This window comes from Vigna angularis, chromosome 4 (genome assembly GCF_016808095.1).
Source record: "Vigna angularis cultivar LongXiaoDou No.4 chromosome 4, ASM1680809v1, whole genome shotgun sequence".
In the NCBI taxonomy this organism is placed as follows: domain Eukaryota; kingdom Viridiplantae; phylum Streptophyta; class Magnoliopsida; order Fabales; family Fabaceae; genus Vigna; species Vigna angularis.
The window spans coordinates 29,563,496-29,586,497 of NC_068973.1; the positions used below are offsets into that span (position 1 = coordinate 29,563,496).

The 23,002-nt window shown below is 31.3% G+C and overlaps 1 protein-coding gene across 14 annotated transcripts; it reads left to right on the top strand.

Annotated features, from left to right (window-relative positions):
- The first annotated feature begins 16,118 nt into the window (after positions 1–16,118).
- Positions 16,119–21,814, top strand: LOC108331811 (geranylgeranyl transferase type-2 subunit beta 1). 14 transcript variants are annotated; one of them, XM_052876645.1, is made up of 12 exons: positions 16,125–16,460; positions 16,863–16,956; positions 18,629–18,685; positions 18,941–18,994; positions 19,144–19,294; positions 19,393–19,509; positions 19,784–19,850; positions 19,938–20,086; positions 20,421–20,554; positions 20,635–20,733; positions 20,865–20,933; positions 21,473–21,814. In XM_052876645.1, exons 3-12 carry the CDS (start codon positions 18,665–18,667, stop codon positions 21,500–21,502), a joined length of 891 nt encoding a protein of 296 aa, XP_052732605.1. In that variant the 5' UTR covers positions 16,125–16,460; positions 16,863–16,956; positions 18,629–18,664; the 3' UTR covers positions 21,503–21,814. The 14 variants fall into 14 exon arrangements, 12 of the variants coding, with proteins under 12 accessions (XP_052732604.1, XP_052732602.1, XP_052732601.1 ...); XM_017566760.2 differs by having other exon boundaries at positions 16,127–16,460; positions 20,858–20,933; XM_052876642.1 differs by lacking the exon at positions 21,473–21,814 and having other exon boundaries at positions 16,124–16,460; positions 16,743–16,956; positions 20,858–21,265.
- The last annotated feature ends 1,188 nt before the right edge of the window (positions 21,815–23,002 follow it).

Here is a 23,002-nt window from a genome sequence, read left to right on the forward strand (position 1 = left end):
AAAAAAAATAAAGAAAAAAAAGTTTTGAATAAAAAAAATAATTTATTTGTGGTTTTAACGAAACCGCGGAAATTTCCAGAAATTAAAAAAAAAAACCGCCGAGTGTTTCGGAGGTTTCAAAATCCCTTAGTAATAAACCCCTCCTATAAAATATTATTTTTGTAGTGGTTTGGAAGATCAAGTTTTAAAATAAAATTTAAAATATGATATATAATCTAATAAAATTATTATTATTATTTTGTAATTTTTTTCCTTTTTTTGATCGATAAGTTTTCAATTTCTAGATATTTTTCTTATCTTTTGTGAAGATGTTCAATTTTTAATTTAACTTTTCACAAATAAAATCTATAAGAAAAATGTTAAAAGAATCTATTATTTATACTTAAAATAAGCATTGTATTTTGTCATGTCAAACTTTTGAGTAATTTCTTCTAACATGGGTTAAAATATATCAACCTTTTGTGTTTCATCTGTTACTCTAAATAATTGTTCTTTTTTTTTCAAGTCTTTTTGGGTTTCGTAGGTTGCAATCTAGGATTTATAGTTTATGTTGTGTTTTTTCATTTTTTGATGCATTTGAGTTGTGTTCTGATTTGCATATTTTGTTTCAATTTTGCAGAGTTTGTGAGAGGTGTTGTGTTTTTGTTTTCGCATTATTATCATGTTTGTGCTAGTTTTTCGTTTTCAAATAAATGTCCAGTAAAAATGTATCGCGCAATTTATAATATGTCGTTCGTTAATTTATGATAATCAAAGCACAATCTAATAATCTAATAAGAAACTCATAAACATATAATTGGTAAAAAAGAAAATTTATGATAATCAAACCACAATAAAAAAATCAATGATAAATAAACACATACTACATTATTTTTTCTTTTATATTCACGAAAGTCAATAAACTAAAAGTTTGAGATAAAAAAAATGATTATAACTATATTAAACTAATATTCATTATCAAGTAAAATAATAGAGTTATTTTAAAAAAATGAAAAAAATATATAAGAAAATGTAGAAAAAATAATAAGTTTGTATTTAAATTTCTTTTTTTCTTCCAAATAAAAAAAAAGAAAAAACAGGTGAGAATGGAATATGATTAAAAACATATATAATTAAAAAAATTTGAAAAGAAATTTGAATTCGATATACATATAATTTAAAAAATTAAAGAAAAAAAAAATTGGAAGTCATTGCACCGCCCCTTAAATGATCCATATATGTGTGTGTATGACGTCTCTGTTGATGGAAAATTCAACCACGTGCGGCGTGAAGATTAACATAATTTAAACAGATTGGTGTTGTCAACTATGTCTAATGATTTTTGTGTTTGTATGTGGTAATCAAATTCCTCTTTCCTTTTGACCTTTCTATTATATTAGGGTTTATCTTCAACATTTAATTTTTCTCCATGAAAAATATTTTTTATAGGGTATTTACTTAAGAAAAAGCCGATTTGTAATAATTTAAGAAGTTGTTTTTTACTAAGTTTTAAATAGAATAAAAAACTATGACAGCTTTAATAATAAGGGATTTTTATATTTGTAGAAAATAAAATATAATTTTGAATTTTTTATTAAATTCTCAACAAGCAAAGCCATTTATTTTTTAATAAATAACTAAAAACAAACAAGCCAAAGTCAACCTATGCTAACTCGTGAACATTATTAGTCTAAGTCAATCACCATAAATTTTGTTTTAAGGATAGACTTTTAGAGAATTAAAAGTATCCGACCATGCTGTCTATATATTGCTATTATTTCTCTTGAGTTCAATAGGATATGAAATTACAACAATTTTACCAAGAAGCTTCCAACTGGGTCCTCCTCTATATGAATCATTGAAATATATATATATATATATATATATATATATATATATATATATATATATATATATATATATATATATATATATATATATATACTTTAACACGATTTATTGTAAGAAAAATAATAAGTAAATAGAAGAACAGTGTATCACTTTTCTGTATCAGAGTGCGATATTAGTTACTGGAAAATTCTAACAGGTTAACACAATGTATTTAATAAGTAACTTTCTTCATTTTATTCTCATATAATGTCTTTATTTTATTATTAAGTTGAAATTCGTTACTAATCAAAGATGAGGTTTTTATTGATAAATAATTAATTTTATAAATATTTTAATTGTTTTTTTATCTTCATTCAACTAGTGTCTTAAAATTTGAAGTGTTTGAAATTAAAATACAAGGAAAATAAAATTATGACATTGTTTATTACAAAAAAAAAACATTATTCATAAGAGAATATTATTTTAGAAACTCAATTCCAATTTAAGACAAATTAACTATGAATATATTTTAATTTAATTTATTTAATTATCCCTCCAAAACGTACATTATATATGAAAACCAGTAAATGAAATTTATTAATAATTACCAATAGATATTATACAAGCTTTTAATTGTTACTATTATAATTTTTAATATGACAAGAAACCTCTAATAACTTAATATACTGAATCAAGTATGAAGTGGAAGTTAGAAATGAGATGAGAATGGCGTGTTGGATTGGTTACGTTGTTGTGTAATTTTCCTTTCCACATTAGTAATGTATTTTTCTGCCTCAAACCAAAAGCTAGTACGAATTGACATTTTTACCATTTTCTTATTAATTTCCAAAGCGTGTACGAATTATTTGTGGTCCAAATTATAGGAATAACCATTAATTGTCGTTGAATTTGAGCAGAATGTCAACTCGCGTAATCTACATTGACTTTTAATAAAGTAAAAGTCTCCTCAACGTCAGTTAATTCAATTCAAAATGTAATTTCCCAACAAAACCACAAGAGTCGCATCTTTTTCCCACATATATATTTTGGTTTAATAAGTTCGGAGGTCTTTATATTTGTAGGTTCGTTTTAATTGGGTCCTTCAATTTTGAAAGTGATCAATTTGGTCCCTAATTTAACAAAATTGAGTCAATAATACCCTTCCCGTTAAATATAATGGACGGCGTTAACTTTTTAAACATGTGGTATGTTGAGGCATCCTTTTATTTGCAGGTGGCACAGTTTTATTTGAAGGATGCTTCAACATACCACATGTTTAAAAAGTTAATGACGTCCATTGCATTTAACGGAAAGGGTATTATTGACTCAATTTTGTTAAATTAGGGACCAAATTGATCACTTTCAAAATTGGAGGACCCAATTGAAACGAACCCACAAATATAGGGACCTCCAAACCTATTAAACCTATATATTTTCTATTCATATGTTTAAGTTATCTTAAATCAATAATCTATATCTATCATTTCATTCCAGTTTATGCATAGATAGGAGAATTAATGAAGTAAAATATTTAAAAATTTTAAATTTAGGTTTCAATTTCACATTGAATAAAAAAAATAATATATAAGTAAAAAACTTACATATTCATTCTTTCAAAGTTTTAAATAAAAAATGATATTAAATCTCTTTGATAACTTTAACTTATGTCATATAGCTCTACCAAAAACTGCCTCCTGTCATGTTAATAAAGCAACATTTAGTTTGGGTTTGGATAAAGTTTAGTAAACAAACACAAATAAACCCAAAATAGAAAATGAACGAAGAAAAGGGAAAAGATACCTTAACATAAACAAAAGAGGGAGTTGAAATATGATATAGGAATACAACTGCTAATGAGGCAGAAAAGAAAAACCAGCGAAAACTCAACATTTTAAGGGAGAAAAAAGAAAAAAAAATGCTGATTTAGGTGTATTTAGTAAATCAGGTGATTACACAGTAAGTATGAGGATTATTTTATATATCGGGCCTAAGATCTTTAAAAACAAAGGGGTTTTGTTAAAAGGTTGGCCTACCCATTCTCTTCTCTTTTTTTGCAAGAATCCATTGCATGTGAATTTAGTAGCTAATATTTTTTTATTCGTGGAAATTAAAGTGATAAATTAATAATAAGACGTAAACATTCCACCCTTAAATTTCACAAGTTCTAATGAAATTTAAATGAATTAGTCATACCTTAAATTTTATTTCGCATATTTACGTTATATGTGATTTTGACATCACAAACTTTAATTGCTCACAAATATTTCTCATAATATTTCAATCATTTAAACTATTTTTCCCTTGAAAACCAATAAAAAAAATTTAAATAGTTATAATTTCTCAATAAAAAGTGTTTTATTAAAACTAAATATAAAATAATTAAATAAGTAAAACAAATGTAGCCTTAAATTAATGAGTAAAGAAAAGGTACAGAACTCAACCATAAACGAGATTAGAACATTAAAATATTCTCATTCTTTTTAAAAGGTAAAATAATAAAAAATTTAAATATATTTTTAGTTTTTAAACTTCCACAAGATTTGAATAAAATATGAGTTTATTCTTATTTAAAACTTCAATAATTTTTGTTTTTAAACTTAAAAATAATAAATATAATCATTTTTAAACCGTTTAAAATTTTTTACATGTTAAACACATTTATGAACATTGAAAAAGAAATGTATGAAACAGTATAAACCATTCAAACATTAATATGAAATGTATAAAAAAAATTTAATATAATTAAATTAAAAGTATTATATTAATTTATTTTTAAAACTTAAAGATCAAAATGTATAAAGTGTAGATAAAAATGAATTCTAATTTCATGTTAGGACAAATCCATAAATAAAATGAATTAAAATTATTACAAAAAAAAATACTTACGAAACACGATAATTTAATAAAAAAATCTATTTTAGTTGAGATGTTTTATTTTATTTTGTTTCTAAATCTTTCATTTTATTTTTTATTTAGTATAATTCATTTGGACAGTGCATTTTATAAAGAAATTGTGCATGTGAAAACTCAATACTCAAAGCGCATATAGTGTTATCCCTATTATTTTACTATATACAACTTATTACATCTTCCATTTCTCACTTTTTCTTTTATTATTATTTCAATGTCTCAGTTTATTAAGAGAGCAGACAGACAAGGGTGATTTGTAGCTACGCACCTGGACAAAAAGTCTTGTGGATATCCCAAAAAACGATTATCAAGATTCCAAAAAAGAATATCGATGATGACCCCACACGTTTTTCCGTATGAGGGCAACATCTAAGATTATGACGTTACGTGATTCATGTCCAATGTCATAGGATTCTGTCATCGCACGTTAGATTTGCCAGTTTCCGATTACGTGCGGCTGAATTCGTATATACTCTGTTTCTCTGTTTCTGTCTGTGCTCATCACATGAACAAACTATTATTGGGTGCAAATCTTCTCAAAAGGGTTTTTCGATCGCATCGAATGCATACGTCAACACTTTTTTACAATATATATTACACATCGCAATATTTTTACAATCACCACTCCGACAACCATTTAAAACATTGCTTCCAAAGGGAAGAAAGAAGAACAAAAGAAACAATTGATGACGGAATCTGAAAGATTGGTAATATATATACAAAGCACTAAAACTAAATCAAGCGACAAAACAAAACGCACAAATACAGAGCATTGTCGGAGATCTTGGTGACAGCCAGGACGATGGTGCATAAGGGAGAAGCACGAAGTTTCTAACTGCAAACAAATGCGTTGATCTAAGTTAATTCCATCAATTGGGTTTGTTTGTGATTCGTTGGTCTTGGCCTACTTGGGTTTCTTCCTTGCACCACACGAAAACAAACGAAGGAGAGATTGGAGCAAGGACTCAAAAACCATTCTCTTCACCGATTTCCTTGGAGCTGGAATTACCGTTGCAAACGCTTTCTTCTTCTTCATCATCGTTGTCTCGAACTTGTTGCTCCCTCCTGCACCTTGATTCATCCCCATCTCGCTCTCTCTTAACTCTCTCGGTTTGTATTTCTGAGTGCTTCGTGTTCAGTGCACTGCTTAACCGCGCTTATTATAAAAGCAGAGGCTGCTCAAATTGTGAACAAAGATTATCACGAACGAAGTATCCGCGAAAAGTTTCGATTATAGTAATATTGCGGAGTAAATTCCTAGTCTAATTATGTAGGGTCACTAATGCGCACGTTCAATGTGAATGTAGAAAAAAAAAAGTCAAATCTGTCTTTCTCACTCGTTGTGTTTGTCTCTTTTACTATGTCTCAACTTCAGTACACGTTCAGTTTCCTCATCTCTTGGTTGCACGCGAATTAAATTTTGTTGGTATTCTGCTGCTTAAGTAGTGTGGTATCATTAACCACAGAACGGTCAGATGTTCTTACGCTGTCTGAGTATTAGAACATGATCTGTTTAATTAATTAGGATGTTTAGTTTACACTCCTTATTATCTGGTTCGATGTGAAGTTTTTTTTATTGATTATCGGAATTTTCTTATTTAAGGATCGCGATATGTTTGACAACGCGAATTTAACATTTTGACAACGCCACGTGTCAGCGTTGTATTGACCCATTTTGAAATTATTATTTTTTTTTAAAAAAAACTGATTTGGAAAAGGGGTCAGAGTTGGACATTTGCTTATTCCGAAACCACCCTCCTTCCTTTCAACACTCTCTCCTTGTTCCGAAACACTCTCTCCTCTCTCCATTTTAGGTTTTCAGTTTTTTCATTTGATATTCTCTCCCTCCATTTGGTGAAGTTGAGCAATCTCTCTGGACGTTGAGGAAGTTCCGTCGTTAGTGGTCTCGAAGTCTCTCTCTCGAGTTCGTGATTTCAACGATATATGTTCAGCGATCTCTGTGGTTGGTCTGTTGAAAGTGTCTCGTTCGGTGTCGATTTTGTCAAAGTTCTGAGCTTTTTTTGTACAATGGGTTCGTCCGCTAATATTGGTTCTTCTAACAAGGTATGAACTTTTCCCTTTCCGTATTTGTATTTTGGGGTTGGGTTTTTGTTTTGGCCTTTGTTGGATATTTTGCTGGTTTTTGCTTTTGGGTTGTGACTTTTGTTGGTTATTTGTACTAACAAATATTAATTTTTTTTGTAGTTGTTTGTTCGTGATCATTGAAAACAAAGTGTATTGCTACTTTGAATGGAATTTTGAGTGAGGAGCACAAGTCCATTATTTCGAAGATGCAATTTGGATGTTTTTAGAAAAATCCCCTTTTGTACCGAAAGTTGAAGAGTGCTACCCAGACATGGCTTAAGCACTCTCCAAGGGTCCTTACGAGTGTGTTTTCAATGTTGTGTGGATTGATTATCCCTGTTGGCCATGGTTGAAGGTGTTCACAACAAGAAATTTCAAGTTAGGTCAGTCCTATGTGGATGGAAGACCAAGTTAAGGTGTTTCTAGGTTGAGAGGTGAGTTCCTGCACCATTGACACATGATTGATGTTGTTGTAATCGATTACAGGGAGCTGATAATCGCTTACCAATAGAAAAATCCCCTTTTGTACCGAAAGTTGAAGAGTGCTACCCAGACGTGGCTTAAGCACTCCCCATGAATATTTTGGATTCGTTATGACTGTCTTTTGAAAGTTTTGTGGATGGATCATTAATGGAACACTTCAAGTTGGAATACTTCAATATTAAACAAATATAAAAGAAATAATGAAGGGTATTGAGTAATGAAAAATTATAACAATATTAAAAAGCACATACATTAATAAAAAAATGTAATGACATTTCACGAAACAACAAGTTTTGAAATGAAAAGGTACATAATAGTATACAATGTAATGTAATCTAAGAAGGTGGTTGTCGATCAAATTGATCGCGGAAGTTAATAAGTTCTTGCTCTACGAGTTGTGCAAAAATCGTCATGAACTTGAACTACCTTGGTTCAAACACCTATAAGAGTTTTTACCTCCACAATTGAGTGGGGGGAAACTGTGTTTTGATACACTTGACACCATCAATGATGACCAACATGTGTTTCATCCACAATTGAGTGGGCCAAACTGTGTTTTGATGCACTTGATACCAACAATGATGAGCAACGTGAGCCATCCATGCAAAAAAATAGAAAAAATCACTTATAGAGACACAAAAACGATTTTGGGGAGTAATGTTCATGTAGCTGGGGAGTACATTTGAAGTTTCTGTACAAATTATCCTTTTTCCTCTAGTAATCGATTACAGGGGTCTTGTAATCAATTACAGAGGAAAAATGGTAATTTGTACAGAAACTTCAACTATACTCCCTAGCTAGATGAACACTACTCCCCATGCTCTATTTTTGTTGAATTTTTCATTTTTTGAGATGGGTGAGTGAGTTCAATGTTATTGGGTGTGCTCCCTGCACCAATAATGAAGTGAGGTCATGGATTTCTTTAAAAAAATGTTCATTTAAGTGGTTTTCTCCAACTAAAGTGAGGTGCATGACCATTGTTGTAACATCCCTTCTCGGAGTCTCATAGGAAAAATTTTCATTTTATTAATTAAGAAATATGTCTTTTAATGTTGTTACAATGAACAAATTTTAAAAGGCATTTTCAATAAATAATAGATCTGTCAACAAGAGGGAAATATATACGTATAAGATAACCCATGCTGTCAACTTTGATCTTTGCTGACTATTTTATTCATAACTTTTTCCACAGACCTCCAAATGATGTGATTCTTTTTTTATTAGAAAGTAGACTCAAAGATCTTTCCAATGACTACTAATTTATAATTGTTGGGACACCTGAGTAGGTGCAGTTAATTCCTTTAAGTTAATGTTTTATATATTTCTACCACCTTTGACCTTTGTTGGTTGTTTTGCTCATAACTTTCTCCATCGAACTCCAAATGAGTTGATTCTTGTTTTGTTGGAATTTAGACTCAAAGATCTTTAAAATGATTACTAACTCATAATTTTTAGACAACTTTATTAGATGCAGTTAATTTCCCAAAAACAACGTTTTTCTAAGCTTCCTAAATGAGTTTACTTTCACGTTATTGTCTCATGTTTCTTATATTATTCTAATTTATTTTATTTCTTTATAAAATGTCCATAATTCAAGGTAAAATAGTAGTATAATTAAGGTGTGATGTGATTCTACTAGCACAAGCCAAACACTTATATGGACTTCACCTACCTTGGTTTAAACACCTATATGAACTATTTTGTCCACAATTGAGTGGGGTAAATTGTTTTGATGCACTTGACACCTATTTGAAAGCTCTTTGAGTCTAGATTTCAACAAAACAAGAATCAAGTCATTTGGAGTTCGGTGGAGAAAGTTAAGAACAAAATAAGTAGCAAAGGTCAGAAAAACAAAGTTGGGGAGTGTTGTTAGTCCAGGTAGGGAGTACAGTTGAAGTTTCTGTACAAATGACCATTTTTCCTCTGGTAATCGATTACAAGTTGTAATCGATTACCAGAGGAAAAATGGTCATTTGTACAGAAACTTCAACCGTACTCCCCAGCTAGATGAACACTACTCCCCATGCTCTTTTTTTGTTGAATTTTTCATTTTTTGAGATAGGTGAGTGAGTTCAATGTTATTGGGTGTGCTCCCTGCAGCAATAATGAGGTTAGGTCATTGATTTCTTCAAAAAAACTATCCATTTAGGTGGTTTTCTCCAATTGAGGTGAGGTGCATGACCATTGTTATAACACCCTTTCTCCAATCCCTCAATGGGGAACTCTTCTTCCATAGTAGGGGAGTGGCGCTGCACTTTCGGTACAAATTCGTGATTTTTCACTGGTAAGCGATTACATGTTACTCGTAATCGATTACAGATACACATAACTGGGAACAATTGTCTTCCAAAAACAGAACTTCCAAGCAATCAACACCAACCAATTTAGTATACTTATTGTTTCAGTCCAACTCCTCATCAGTACAGGGACACATCAATTTTGACCCAACAAGTTAATGAATAAACTCACTCAACCAAAAACACTGACGAAGAAAATCAATATGAATAATAATTAATCAAGAATAGTTTAGTTGTATTCATTTGCTATAATTATGTACAATTTTGTAAAAAAATTTAATAGTATAATTCTATACAATGTCTATTCATTTGCTATAAAATAAGAATCTAAACCAAGAACACATTTCTAATGCTATAGTAATCCAAAATGTTGCAGCGTTTGAAATCTTCGGACGTTGTCCTCGTCTAAGATCGAGTCAAATATATACTTCTTCCTAAACGCAGCCAAGTCCTCCTGAAATGAACATTTTGGAATTTAGAAACAATATGAAGACAACGATAATGTAATATTTACAAATTAAAGTGAGGGAAGAGAAGTTAAGTCATGAACTACTCAAGGGAACAACTAGACTCTAGTTTTTTGCCGTTAATGACACATTATTTGAAGAGAAAGTCTATGAGCTAGCCTATGCATGTGAAGATCTTGAACCTAAAAGCAACTTTAAAGACATGGAAAGTGAAATATTCATAGAAAGAGATTGCAAGTTGGAAGGGGAAAATAGGTAACCACATCCATTACACAATACAGAGTACAAAGAAAGGAAGAAACCATTGACAAACCAAAAAACCACAGTAACGAAGCACGATACAATGTGCGAATAAACAATACCTTTGGATAAAAAACGAAAATCGCTACTGACAAAGTGACCACCGCACTCAACCGATGAAGGACCAACGACGACGACAAAGAAACGAAACCTTTCGACAAATGATGCCAACGGTGGACCTAAGCGAGACTTCCTCCCAGCACTTCAATGGCGGACCGACACACACAACTTCGTCCAGATAGAACGGTGGACCCAAGAACAAATTTCACAGCGGTGGACAAAAAGGACTTCGTTGGTGGAGTGAGAGTTTCGAATGGAGAACGAAAAACTGATAAGAGAGTTTCGTAGAGATGAATTTCACTTTGTGAAGGCGCCAACAAGTTTCAGCATTTTTCTTTCTAAAAACATCCTCGAAAACAAAATTAACTTTTTTTAATAAATCATTTAAAACAACAAATGACAAAACAACACGTGTCGTTGTCAAATTGTTATAAAAAATCTGTTGTTAAAGAATCATTTTCTTTTTGAAGAAAAACATAAAAATAAAGTTATATATAGGTTGTCAGCAACTTTCGGAAAAGGGTGATCTACTGAAAAAGTCCATTACGGCACAAAATATTGCTGTCACGACTTTCATGGTAAAAAAATAGTAGAGACAAATTTAGCTCATGCACGATGAATCTCTATAACAGGTTATTTTTCTTGAAGTGAGATAACATGAAAAATAAGATTGGCAACCAGATCGTACTTACTAAAACTTAAAGGTATACGCCAAAATTATATGGCCCTACTGCGACACGTAAACGATTCTACTCAAACGAAGAGGTTTGAATCAAACATTTTATACGTTCCATCTAGTATGGACCCGCACGAATTGACAAAATGACAATGTTAACAAGTAAAGAATTTACATGCGTGATCTACTTTGAATCAATATGTGGACTTCTTTTCCTTATCTTCTTTCATTGTCTATTTGATGGACAGCCATAATGGTTGAAGTAATAACTAAAAAGTTTCCAAACATCACTGTGTATTATTTTATTGTGCAGGCTACTTTGGTTGTCCGACATGACTAACAACGTTTTAATGGCCAAGTAACCTTAACCCTATGGCATTATGAGTTTGTGTTTTGCACACGGCAATATAAATTTACAACAAGAGATGAAATCTCTGCTAAAGCAGGAATTCAAGTTGGTTCCATCAAGAAAGGGAGAGCATCATATCAGATTGAGAAAACAAACACTGTGAAACAATCAAGAAAGAGAGAGCAGTGGACTTTAATCACCAACATTACGTTTCTGTCACTCTTCAGTTATTTATTAATTTATTTATTTCAAATCAAATCTATTCTCCCATTGTCTATTTTTCTTCTGCTATAAAAGGATGTTGAAGTGTTGTCATTAATTAATATAACAAAACTAACGAATTGATATTTAAAACAGTTAATCCTTAGCAGATATAATTTTGTTCAACGTATGGACAAAAAAATACCGTATAAAATTTGTCTCTTATGTGCTAAATAAAGTATGAGGGAAAAGTTAGAAAAATACTTGAATTAATGGAAGAATATCATAGTAATTGTCTTGATTGGGAAGAGGCGGCTGCAGGTGAGTACTTTGATGCTACAACTATATATAAAGAAGACTGGGAAACTTCCTCAGTGGCTTACTCCAATTTCTTGGGACTAAAGAAATAGTGTTATATGAAATTATTAAAATGTTGGTAATATAAGCTCATTTTTAAGAAGGCCGGCGGAGAAAAAGAAAAAAACTAGAAACGTTGAGCATACAAATGCAGAGAAATCACACCTACACAATAGGCCCAACGTTATAGTAGGAAGTAAATTTATATCAGACACTACCAGACCGACAGAAAAAGTTATTGGATAAAAAACACTACAATCAAATGAGCATTTACAATTTTGTGTGTTCTTATCCAACGAATGATTTTGATTAAGTTGAAGAAGAGTTGATGAATAGATAATTTAAACTTAGAACAGATTAGACCAGTCGAGAAAAAGATTAAATCGTACAAATTAAGGACATTGAAGTAGAAGTTCATCATTCCCTTAACCTTTGAATTTCTACACTTCAATCTTCTCTTGATTAATCCAACCTCTGTTCTAAATTTGCTAAAAAAGCAATATAATTCTTTTTCAATTTGCTAAAAAAACATTCATATGATACACAACATAGAAAACTGAAACATTTTTAAAAAAAGACCATTTCATTGTAGCTTTCTTTTATTGGTTAAAAAATTAACCAAAACGAGAACCAAGGTTCAATTTTGATTAACCTAGTATACATAAAAAATGGTCATTCATGCAAAGTCATGATTTAATTTCCAAAACAAAGTGGCAGTCACAAATAAAAGTGGAAACTTCAATAAACAAACCTCAACAACGAAACCAATCAGGCAAAAGTACTCTCCATGAGATGTCCACCATAAAAAAAGACTTGCTCAAAAAGTACCATCAAACCACTACCATTTTGCCACCAAAGATTAAAATCTAACCTGACTAAAACCTGTGGTGGGTTGGATTGGCTCGCGGGTTACAACTCATTTTGACAGTACCAGTTTTGTTATAGTGAGAATTGTCAACATCCAATTTTGTCCGAATAAATAAATTCATTTTAAATAAATAAAAAATATAAAAATATAAAAATCACTGGTGTAGAGTTGACTTTTTATAACAAGTAAAATTGACTTATTATAACAAGTAGATTAACGTTACAGTTATGACAGTCATAATAAGTCTACGTATTATATGACATAAGGAAAAAGTATGTCATAATAGATTCAACTTACTATGACGTGCTTTTTGTTACCTGTCGTAAGTCTATTAGTCATAATATGGTCAATTTTCAATGATCTAATTTGATTACCTGTCATAATATATGAGATTTAATATCGTAGTCAGTTTCACCTGTAATGTATTATGACAAATAATTTTTCACCTATCATAATACATGTTTTTCATAATTAACCTATTATGGCATACATGTTTATGTACGTTATAAAAACTTATTTAAAAAAAAATTACTTGCTTACATTTGACATCTAATCAATTTTCCTATAGTATCATCTCATCCAATCAATTTATAATCAATGTACCTTGAAATGAACAGGCTCAATTGAAAAAACAAAATGGTTATTTCATATATTAATTTGTCTAATAATATTTAATACATTATTTGTACATAAAACTATATATTAAAACCAAATTTTACATTAACCTACCTATATTACTAAATTGTAGCCAAGTTTCTCTAATTCATTAACACTTAAAAATTTGTTGGTATTCTGCTGATTAAGTAGTATGGTATACATTAGAGATGTCGGTCAGATGTTCTTATGCTGTCTGAGTATTAGGACACGATCTGTTTAATCAATTTGGATATTTAGTTTACACTACTTATTATCTGGTTCGATGTGAAGTTTTTTCTTGATTATCGGAATTTTCTCATTTAATATTCTTTGGTTGATTGTGGTTTGGGTGAAACTTGAGAACATGTGCATGCTCCCTAGAAAATCATATTTTGAAGAAAAACAGAAAAATAAAGTTATGTATAGGTTGTCAGCAACTTTCCGAAAAAGGTTCATTAGGTCTATCTAAGGAGGAGGTTCACCTGAAGACACAAACACCAATATATTTTGAGTCAAATCATGTAAGAGATCGACACCACTTTATATGCAAAACCTTAAAACAATAAGTTAATGAGTTTTTCTTTTTTATATAATACTCTACTTTCTCATTTCAATCTAATGTAGGACTTGAACTCACACTAAAAAAGTCAAGAAGGTTGCAACAAAATATTGCTGTCACGACTTTGATGGTAAAAAAACAGTAGACACAAATTTAGCTCATGCTCGATAAATTTCTATAACAGGTTATTTTTCTTGAAGTGAGATGACATGAAAAAATAAGGTTGGCAACCATATCGTATTTTCTAAAACTTAAAGGTACACCAAAATTGTATGGCCCTGCGATCACACACGTAAACGATTCTACTCAAACGAAGATGTTCTAATCAAATATGTTATACGTTTCATCTAGTATGGACCCGCACGAATTGACAAAATGACAATGTTAACAAGTAAATAATTTACATGCGTGATCTACTTTGAATTAATATGCGGACTTCTTTTCATTATCTTCTTTCACTGTCTATTTGATGGACATCCATAATGGTTGAAGTCATAACTAAAAAGTTTCCAAACATTACTGTATTATTTTATTGTGCAGGCTACTTTGGTTGTGCGACATGACTAACAACGTTTAGTGGCAAACAAATCCTAAACCCTAAAAACTACTACAATTGCACTGCAATTTTAAATTTTTCTTACAAGTATGCATTATACTTTACTACATCAACACTTTTTTAACTATGTTTTTGAAAATTTAATAGAACTAACTTGATTTTTAAAAGATACTAAGTTAAAAAAAACTAATGGAAACTAAGTTGGAACTTTGAAACTAGTGTTATAAAAATGGGTTAGAACCTGCGAGCTATCGACCAAAGGTTCGGGTCGAGTTGGGTTTGGAAAAAAATATAATATTTTTATACAAGTCAATTTTCAATCCGGCTCACCCTGCTTGAACCTGTGGTAAGTTGGGTTGACTTAACAATTCACTTAGTTTAATTTAATTATTTATTACTTTGTATTTCGATATTATTAATTAACATTTTTTTATTATATTGTAAATAGAGATAAAAAAGAAAATGTTTGAAGGGAACAAAATATTATAGATTTATCGATTCAAGACTATAATCTTATAAATGGATAAGTGACGCAAAATCGATCAATATTAGAAACTTATTTATTATTATTTGAGTTTGCTTTTGGAGTACATTTGAGTTATATGTTACTTTTTTTATTATGAATTATCTTTGAAGTTTAACATCATTTTAGAGGAAAATTTATTTAGATTTAAATTATAAAAATTATACATTTTGTTATTTAAAGAAAAACTTAATAAGTGAGCTAGTAAGTCAATCTTTTTAACCCAGTATCCTCTGGTGGACTAGGTCAGATTTGAACTTTTTTAGCTTATTAATAAGTGAGTCAAATTGGATTAAGTGACAATCTTGATGGACCAAACAAGTACCCCTTTTGACAAACTTTAAGAGAAAAGTAGTAATTAAGCCATACATTTATCTATTTTTTAAACCCAAGTATGCGGTTTGGGTCGGGTCGAATTGAGTGGGCTGATCTAAGTTTGTCTTTGTCCTGATTCACTTCTTAGTCGTCTTCTCCACTCTTCTTCACAAAGTAACAAACATTGTCTCTTACTGTGACAAAGACAAAGACGCGCACGAGCACGAAGGGAGAACTCTTCCCCTCGTCTCTCTTAGAGTCCTCTACTCGAACACTATCTCTGTTGCGACTTGAGTATTCCGTTCGCTTTGCTGATTATGATTTAAGTGTTCGATATCTATACCGATTCTTTTATTATGAGGATATGTGATAATATTTTTCAATCGAAGTGCCTTATCATACGAGGTGAAATATGACAATCTTGAATTATTGTTATTTTTATGGAAACAAAAAACTTAAGACAAAAACAAAATAACTTTTGACTTTGAACTTTTAAACCTTCTTAAAACTCGAAAACAAAACATAAGAAGTTAGTATTCTAAAGTTATTATTTTAGAAAATTTGGATTGATATTAATTAAAGATATATTTGGTGTGTATTGCATATTTACGGTTGATCTTCTTTAAGACAAGTTTGAGGACAAATATTTAGTACGAAGAATAAATACCCGACTTCTCTTTTTAGTCGATGAATGAGAATATGATTTCTGAATCCACAACCTCTAACCACCTTCCAAACATAGTCTCTCACCTCCATTTTCCATTCCACGGTGCTTCTCTCTCATCAAACAGCATCACTTTTCCTCCAATCCGCTTCAGGCACGCATCAGAGCTCCTACAGCCACGCGTTCTCTATTGAAGCCTCGTTAGCGCACTCCATTATCAGCTCTTCATTTTCATTCTCGCGCCTCAGAGAGCCTCATTTCATTTGTCTCGATTCGTCTTCGTCGCGTCTTCACTCTCTCGAGAGAGCTCCTCATCCTTCAACCATATCTTCAGTTTTCAACCTCGTAAGTTTTCCTCGTCACAGAATCTTCATTTTATTCTCTGCCTCGTTACATTTCCTCTCCACAAAACCTAGCCTCTTCACATATCCTCTGCTAGGGTTTCTCACCGATCTTCATCCTTTTCACCTTTACCTTAGATTTCATCGATTGAAACATCATTTTTCCCACTTTCCACCGAACAAACACCATTCTACCGATTGATTCTTCGATTAGCGCCATTCTCACCGTTCAATCTCCATTTCACACCGGTTAATCGGTTCCTTTTATGTTTTCCCCCTTTTCTAGGGTTCCATCGGTCAGTTTAGGGTTTCTGGTTCCGATTACGGTTCTAGTGAGTTCAATCTCACTTTTGGTCCGATTAGGGTTTCGATTTCGTTTTCTCGAGTGTATATGTCATTTCCGCAGCGTTCTTACTCGTCGGAGGAAGCTTCGAAGTAATTGCGTCGCGCCTTCGGTCACTTCTCGGAGCTGCTTTTCCATCAACTATGCTAAAAGAGAAGTTAGTCTTTTCTTTTTGTCTTTGTTTTTTTGGATTCTATTACGAACAAATTTAGGCTTAGTTTTTGGGAATGTTATTCGAGTCATGGCTACAGCAACATTAAGCATGATGCATGATGTTTGTCTTATTTTCATACCATTAAAAAAGGGTGTATTTAATAGCAGCATTAATTTGTCTTCTTGCACTTGTAGAGTGCCTTCAAAACTGGAGGGAAATAGTTAGTGCAGTTGAATGTGCTGGTAAATAATTAATGACCAAAAATTCCTTACTGCTTTGTCCTACTGCCTATCTTGTGAAGCATCTGTATTAGTCAAGTTAGACATTTACAATTAGTTTTATTTTCATTTTGTTATTCACAAATGTCATTGTATTTGATGGGTGGGATTTAGGGAATCAGAGGAAAGTGCTATCTAGGAGTTTGTGGGTTCAGAGTAATTTCCCTTTTTTTCAAAGTTACTAGCAACAACCTGCTATTGTGGTGATGTGGGGTTAGAGGATCCTCTAGCCGCCTAAATCGCAACGTCGTGTTGTGTTTTTGCTTCTCACAAATCATGGATGAGGTCATGTCCATTCACAGACAAATTCTCATCTCTAGAAGCCACTATTTGGAACATGATGAAATCCTTGTTTTTTTTATCTACCTTATTACTGCAACTGATTTTTGGGACTTCTCTTTTTGTGAAAATTTAAACATTTTTTTTCCGAATCAAAGGGATGTTAGGTTTTCAAACATGATCTCTCCACCCACTATAAAAAATGTGCTATATCGTCTTTGTGGTTGGTCACTCCATGCTGGTATTTGTGAAGGATAATTATGGTCCAGACATATGATTTATGGCTAAACCTGTTCCTTTTCTAGCAAACTCAGCCCTTGTTTTCACCTCTTTTGTCTTTGATCTGTTGCCTCTGTATTGTATAACTTCTGCTTATATCCAGACTGACTTTTGATGATTTGATGAATATGCCTCTCATCATATTTTCATAAACATGCCTTGAACTTTTGTAATTTTTTATTTTCAATATTGCACTCAAAATCTTCACTATAGAAGTCATCTTCCTTCATACTATTCTGCCACACAGTATCATTCTTATCCACTATCTTGCATTTTGTAGATGGCCACTTCACAGATCTATACTGCATTAACAACACTTTGTTTTTGGGGAAAGATGTCCTCCACACTGAACCAATCAATTTTTCCTATTTGGGAACAAATCAATTGGTTCCAATTGGACAACTAAACATAAACAATCACTCCCAACCAGTTTGTTTTTTTTTTAAATAACGATCCAACTTTACCTTTTCTAGTCTGTGGCCAAATTAACATCATATTGGCTATAACAAATTTGTGAAAGAAAAGTCACTTAAGTTGTATATCTAGCTTCGCTTCATTGCCTGACTCTCTGATTCCATATATCTATGCATATTTTCATCTCTCAATCTAAAGAATAGAATGCGTTCAATCTTTATTGAATATATGATTTAGGTTGATTTGCTTTCATAAAAGAAAACCAAAAGATGCAGAACAGAAATAATATTGTGGTTATTTTATTTTATTCCATTAATTGTTTGATTTTACTCTACTCTCTGTAAATAGCCTTGACATTGATAGTGTCGTGATTCCTTTTTATTTAGTGATCCCACTTTTATTCCGTGCTGCACTTGTGTATGCAGGTAAGGATCTTGTGTGATAAGGCGAAAGAGATTTTGATGGAAGAGAGCAATGTGCAGGTCTGTCTAATTTTTATAATTTATGTCAGCATGTTTACTTTATACTTATTTGCTTTTCAGGTTAGGGGATTTTTCTTTGAATTAGTTTATTGCACCAAAATTGTTACGTGCCCCTTTTCCTTTCATTTTTTCACCATTATCTATCAAGTTCTAACTAACCACCCTTTATGATGGTCTTTTACTTTGTTTTATGAGTTTCTTTGTAGGCTTTTATAATCTCCGCTTCTAATCTTTCTAATTTTTTTCTTGGAACAGATGGCAGAGCTGGCAGCTGAGAAACATGTTCGCTACATATTATCAGTTGAAAAGGTTTGCTTCCTGTTTATACATTCTTTCTGAAAAGAAGAGATTGTCCTGAGTTGATTATCTCAAAACATGGATGACTTGCAAACTCTTATTTTATCCTTCAAAGGTTAGATGTCTTCATTTTTCTTTTTACACATTCTTTATTTTTCCAGAGGAAAGATAATTTTGAATCTGTGGTAATGGAGCATCTAAGAATGAGTGGGGCATACTGGGGATTGACTGCTCTGGATCTTCTGGGAAAGCTTGGTAGTGTTGATGTTGATGAGGTTACTTCATGGTTGCTGAGTTGTCAACATGAGTCAGGTTGTTCAATGTTTAATTTGTTTCCTTACTTTGTATTTGAGATTATTTTAGACATCAGCATTATAGATAATTTCTTATGAGATCGTGTTGCTGTGAAGGGGGATTTGGTGGAAATATTGGTCATGACCCGCACATCCTGTATACACTAAGTGCCTTGCAGGTGTTGGCTCTCTTTGATAAGATGGATGTTATTGATGTAGATAAGGTGACAAATTGTATCCTTACACATATTGACTGGTTTTGAAGGTCGTATAATCTGTATTCACAAATATTCTGTGATACAGAAGAAACTTTGTTCTTTTTGCAGTCTTTTAAATAGTATATTTATGTTTTTTTATCAGGAAACTTTAGCTGGCAATCATGCTGTGCTTTTTAGAAAGATAATTGAAAATATTTTATTGTGATTTTTAGTGGAGTTTGATGGATTAGTTACTAAAATTTCATCAGTGAAAAAAGTATACTGGATCTTTGTTACCTAATATCTGTCAGATATTGTCAGCCTGCAAAATGAAGATGGATCCTTTTCAGGGGATATGTGGGGTGAAGTTGATACGCGGTATTGTTCTTAAGTTCCATATTCATTATTGAGCGTGTAAGAGCTTATTGTATTTTTAACTAAAATCCACTGAATTGTTTGTCTTAGGTTCTCATATATTGCTATTTGTTGCTTATCAATATTACATCGCTTGGATAAAATCAATGTGGAGAAAGCTGTGAAGTACATTATAAGTTGCAAAAATATGGATGGTGGTTTTGGTTGCACCCCTGGTGGGGAATCTCATGCTGGTCAAAGTATGTAATATTATCATGATCTTTACTTAAATTATTGATTTCTCTATCACTTACTCAATGAATGTACTGATACTACTGTTCCCTTCAACAATTATGTTCTTCACTTCTTCCCCACATGAAGGGCATAATTTGAAATTGGAATATATTTTCTGAAGTTATAGATAATCTGTTTACTCCTATCCTAGGCAGCACACTAAGAGAGCTCTAAAAATTAATATTTGATTTAGAGTTGTTTTCTTGTAGTTTAAATGTTGTTTATGTTAAAACTCGTTAATTCATCCATCATCATCTGGGAATATAATCCTTATAAAATATTTGCTTTTCATATTGTCAGTTTTCTGTTGTGTGGGAGCCCTTGCCATAACGGGGTCACTAGATCTTGTTGACAAGGACCTACTAGGTTGGTGGTTATGTGAGCGACAGGTTAAATCTGGAGGTCTGAATGGGCGTCCTGAGAAACTCCCTGATGTGAGCAAATCTTTTCAAATTTACATCTATTGCTTTATGTGATATGCTCATTTCTCTTACTAGGTTTTAGATCATCTCAGGTCTGCTACTCGTGGTGGGTTCTTTCTAGCCTGACCATGATTGATAGAGTTCATTGGATCAGTAAGGAGAAGCTTATAAGGTTTATCCTAGACTGCCAGGTTAGTTGTTGAATGTCTTTACGGTGTTTATAAATCTGCATATTCTCTGTTTTATTTTTATTTTCGTGCATAAACTACTATGAGGTAAGTATTTCTTAAATAATTTGTATGTTGAAACTGTAAGGACACAGAAAATGGTGGGATTTCAGACAGGCCAGATGATGCCGTGGATGTATTTCACACATTCTTCGGGGTGGCAGGTAGAGTACCTCTTATATTTTTGCTTGTTTTTTATTCCATTTGCTGTGCTAAATCTTGTCATCTGGGGTTTCCTTGCTTAATATGGGAACCACCCCACCTCTTCCTTTCTCATGCATTGAGATTACCCGATTTGGGAAAGGTATTGGCCTGTCACTTCATTCACCGTCCCTTTCCAAGGAGTGATGATAAACCATTTTTCCAATCCTTCGTTGTGAATTTCTGTTGCTAGCTTCATGTTTCAGATAAGATTAACCATACTAGTTCAACATGCTTATTATGTTAATGTCACATTAGAAGTGCATATTTAATATGATTCTATTTTTATTTGTAATTGTTTGAAAGGCTTAAGTTAGCACATATGTGTGATTTAATAGATTTTAGTTGTTACATTCTGTCTCCCTTTCCCCCCTTCATAGTACTACTGTTCAGATAACCTATATCGTGTTCCAAATTCCTGACAACAACGTATTTGCTTTTATTCATGTGTTTCTTATTCCATTCAGACTAAAAACTAGGGACGTTGGGTTTTTTTTCACAGGACTTTCACTTCTTGAATATACAGGAGTGAAACCGATAGATCCAGCTTATGCCTTACCTGTTGATGTTGTAAATCGGATTTTCTTTACGAAATAATAGTGAAGTAGTTCAGTTCGATGATATTATCCAGTAATGACTCACTCTTTGGAGTTGGATCTACCACCCTCGGCGAAAAACAGTTAATTATTTTCTAAACAAAATGTTTACATTTTTAGCTTCTTTAATTAAATTTATGTGATACGAATAGGATTGTTCAGTGTTGTATCAAAGATTTTAAATATATATATATATTTAAAATATGTAAGAATAGAAGAAGAAAAGAGAAAAAATTACTTTCATGTTCCATATAGTTTTACTATATTATAATTTGCAATTCTAAAAGTTTAAAAAAAGTTAATCTACATTAAAACAATTACATATGGACCAAACATTATTATCTGACGTAACTTTTTACTGAAATAAATCCGAATGAACTAAATTTAAATGATTTACCCTAAAATATTTCGCTCTTCAAGAACAAACACCTAAAAATGATAAGAGTTAGGAAAATCCAAACTTGCTTCAAAGAAGCCTTGTAAAAGATAACCACTTTGCTATAAATTTAAATTAACAGACTGACTATTGCAACACAAATCACAGTTGTAGAAGATATAAATAAAGAACTGAAAATCTGATAGCTCAAACTTCCCCATCTTGTAGAGAGTGTATTCGAACAAAAATAAATAAATCATTTTACATGAAAGACTGAAGTTTTCTAACTTTAATAAGTGTTATACAGAAATAGAAAATGAATTTATTTTATAATATGTATAATCTTTAAAGTAATAAAATATTTATTTTCTATTTATCTTAAAAAAATCTCATTTATACGTATAAAACAAGTGGTAAAATGTTTATTGCTTGAGTTAATGTTTTTTCTTTAATTCTTTGGTGGAAAATGTTCATTTTTGTTTATTATATTTTATTCATAAATTTTATGTTCCAAGAAATAAGATATTCAATAAGTGAACTAAATCACAAGGGGGTAATTAAAATGAGTTAAATACACTTATAATCCTTTTAATTTACCTATTTTTTTTTTAAATTTTAGTTCTTTGTACTTTTTTTCCTAAATCATCCTTGGCAATTATATCGTTGGTAAGTGTTGTATCATAACAATTTTAAGGCTTTAAAACTAACATTTTATAGAAAGGAAAAATATAATTTATTGTTAGAATAGCTTTAAGGTCTAAAAAGTACTGATCATTTAGATATTAATGTGGCATTAAATAAATTGTTTAGTCTCATTTGTTATATTTTACATATAACTTCTATATTAATAAATTTCCGTATAGATATCTAAGTATAAAAATATGATAAATAAGAATAAGAAATGAATAACAATTTGATTAAAAATTTATTTCGTAGGCGGAGAAGTAATAATAAATAAATTAAACTAAGACTTTTTTAACCAAGTTCAAATTAATTACCATTAAAATATAAAATTTATTTCAATAAAAATCCTTAATAATTTTGTTTCACAATCTTTCAT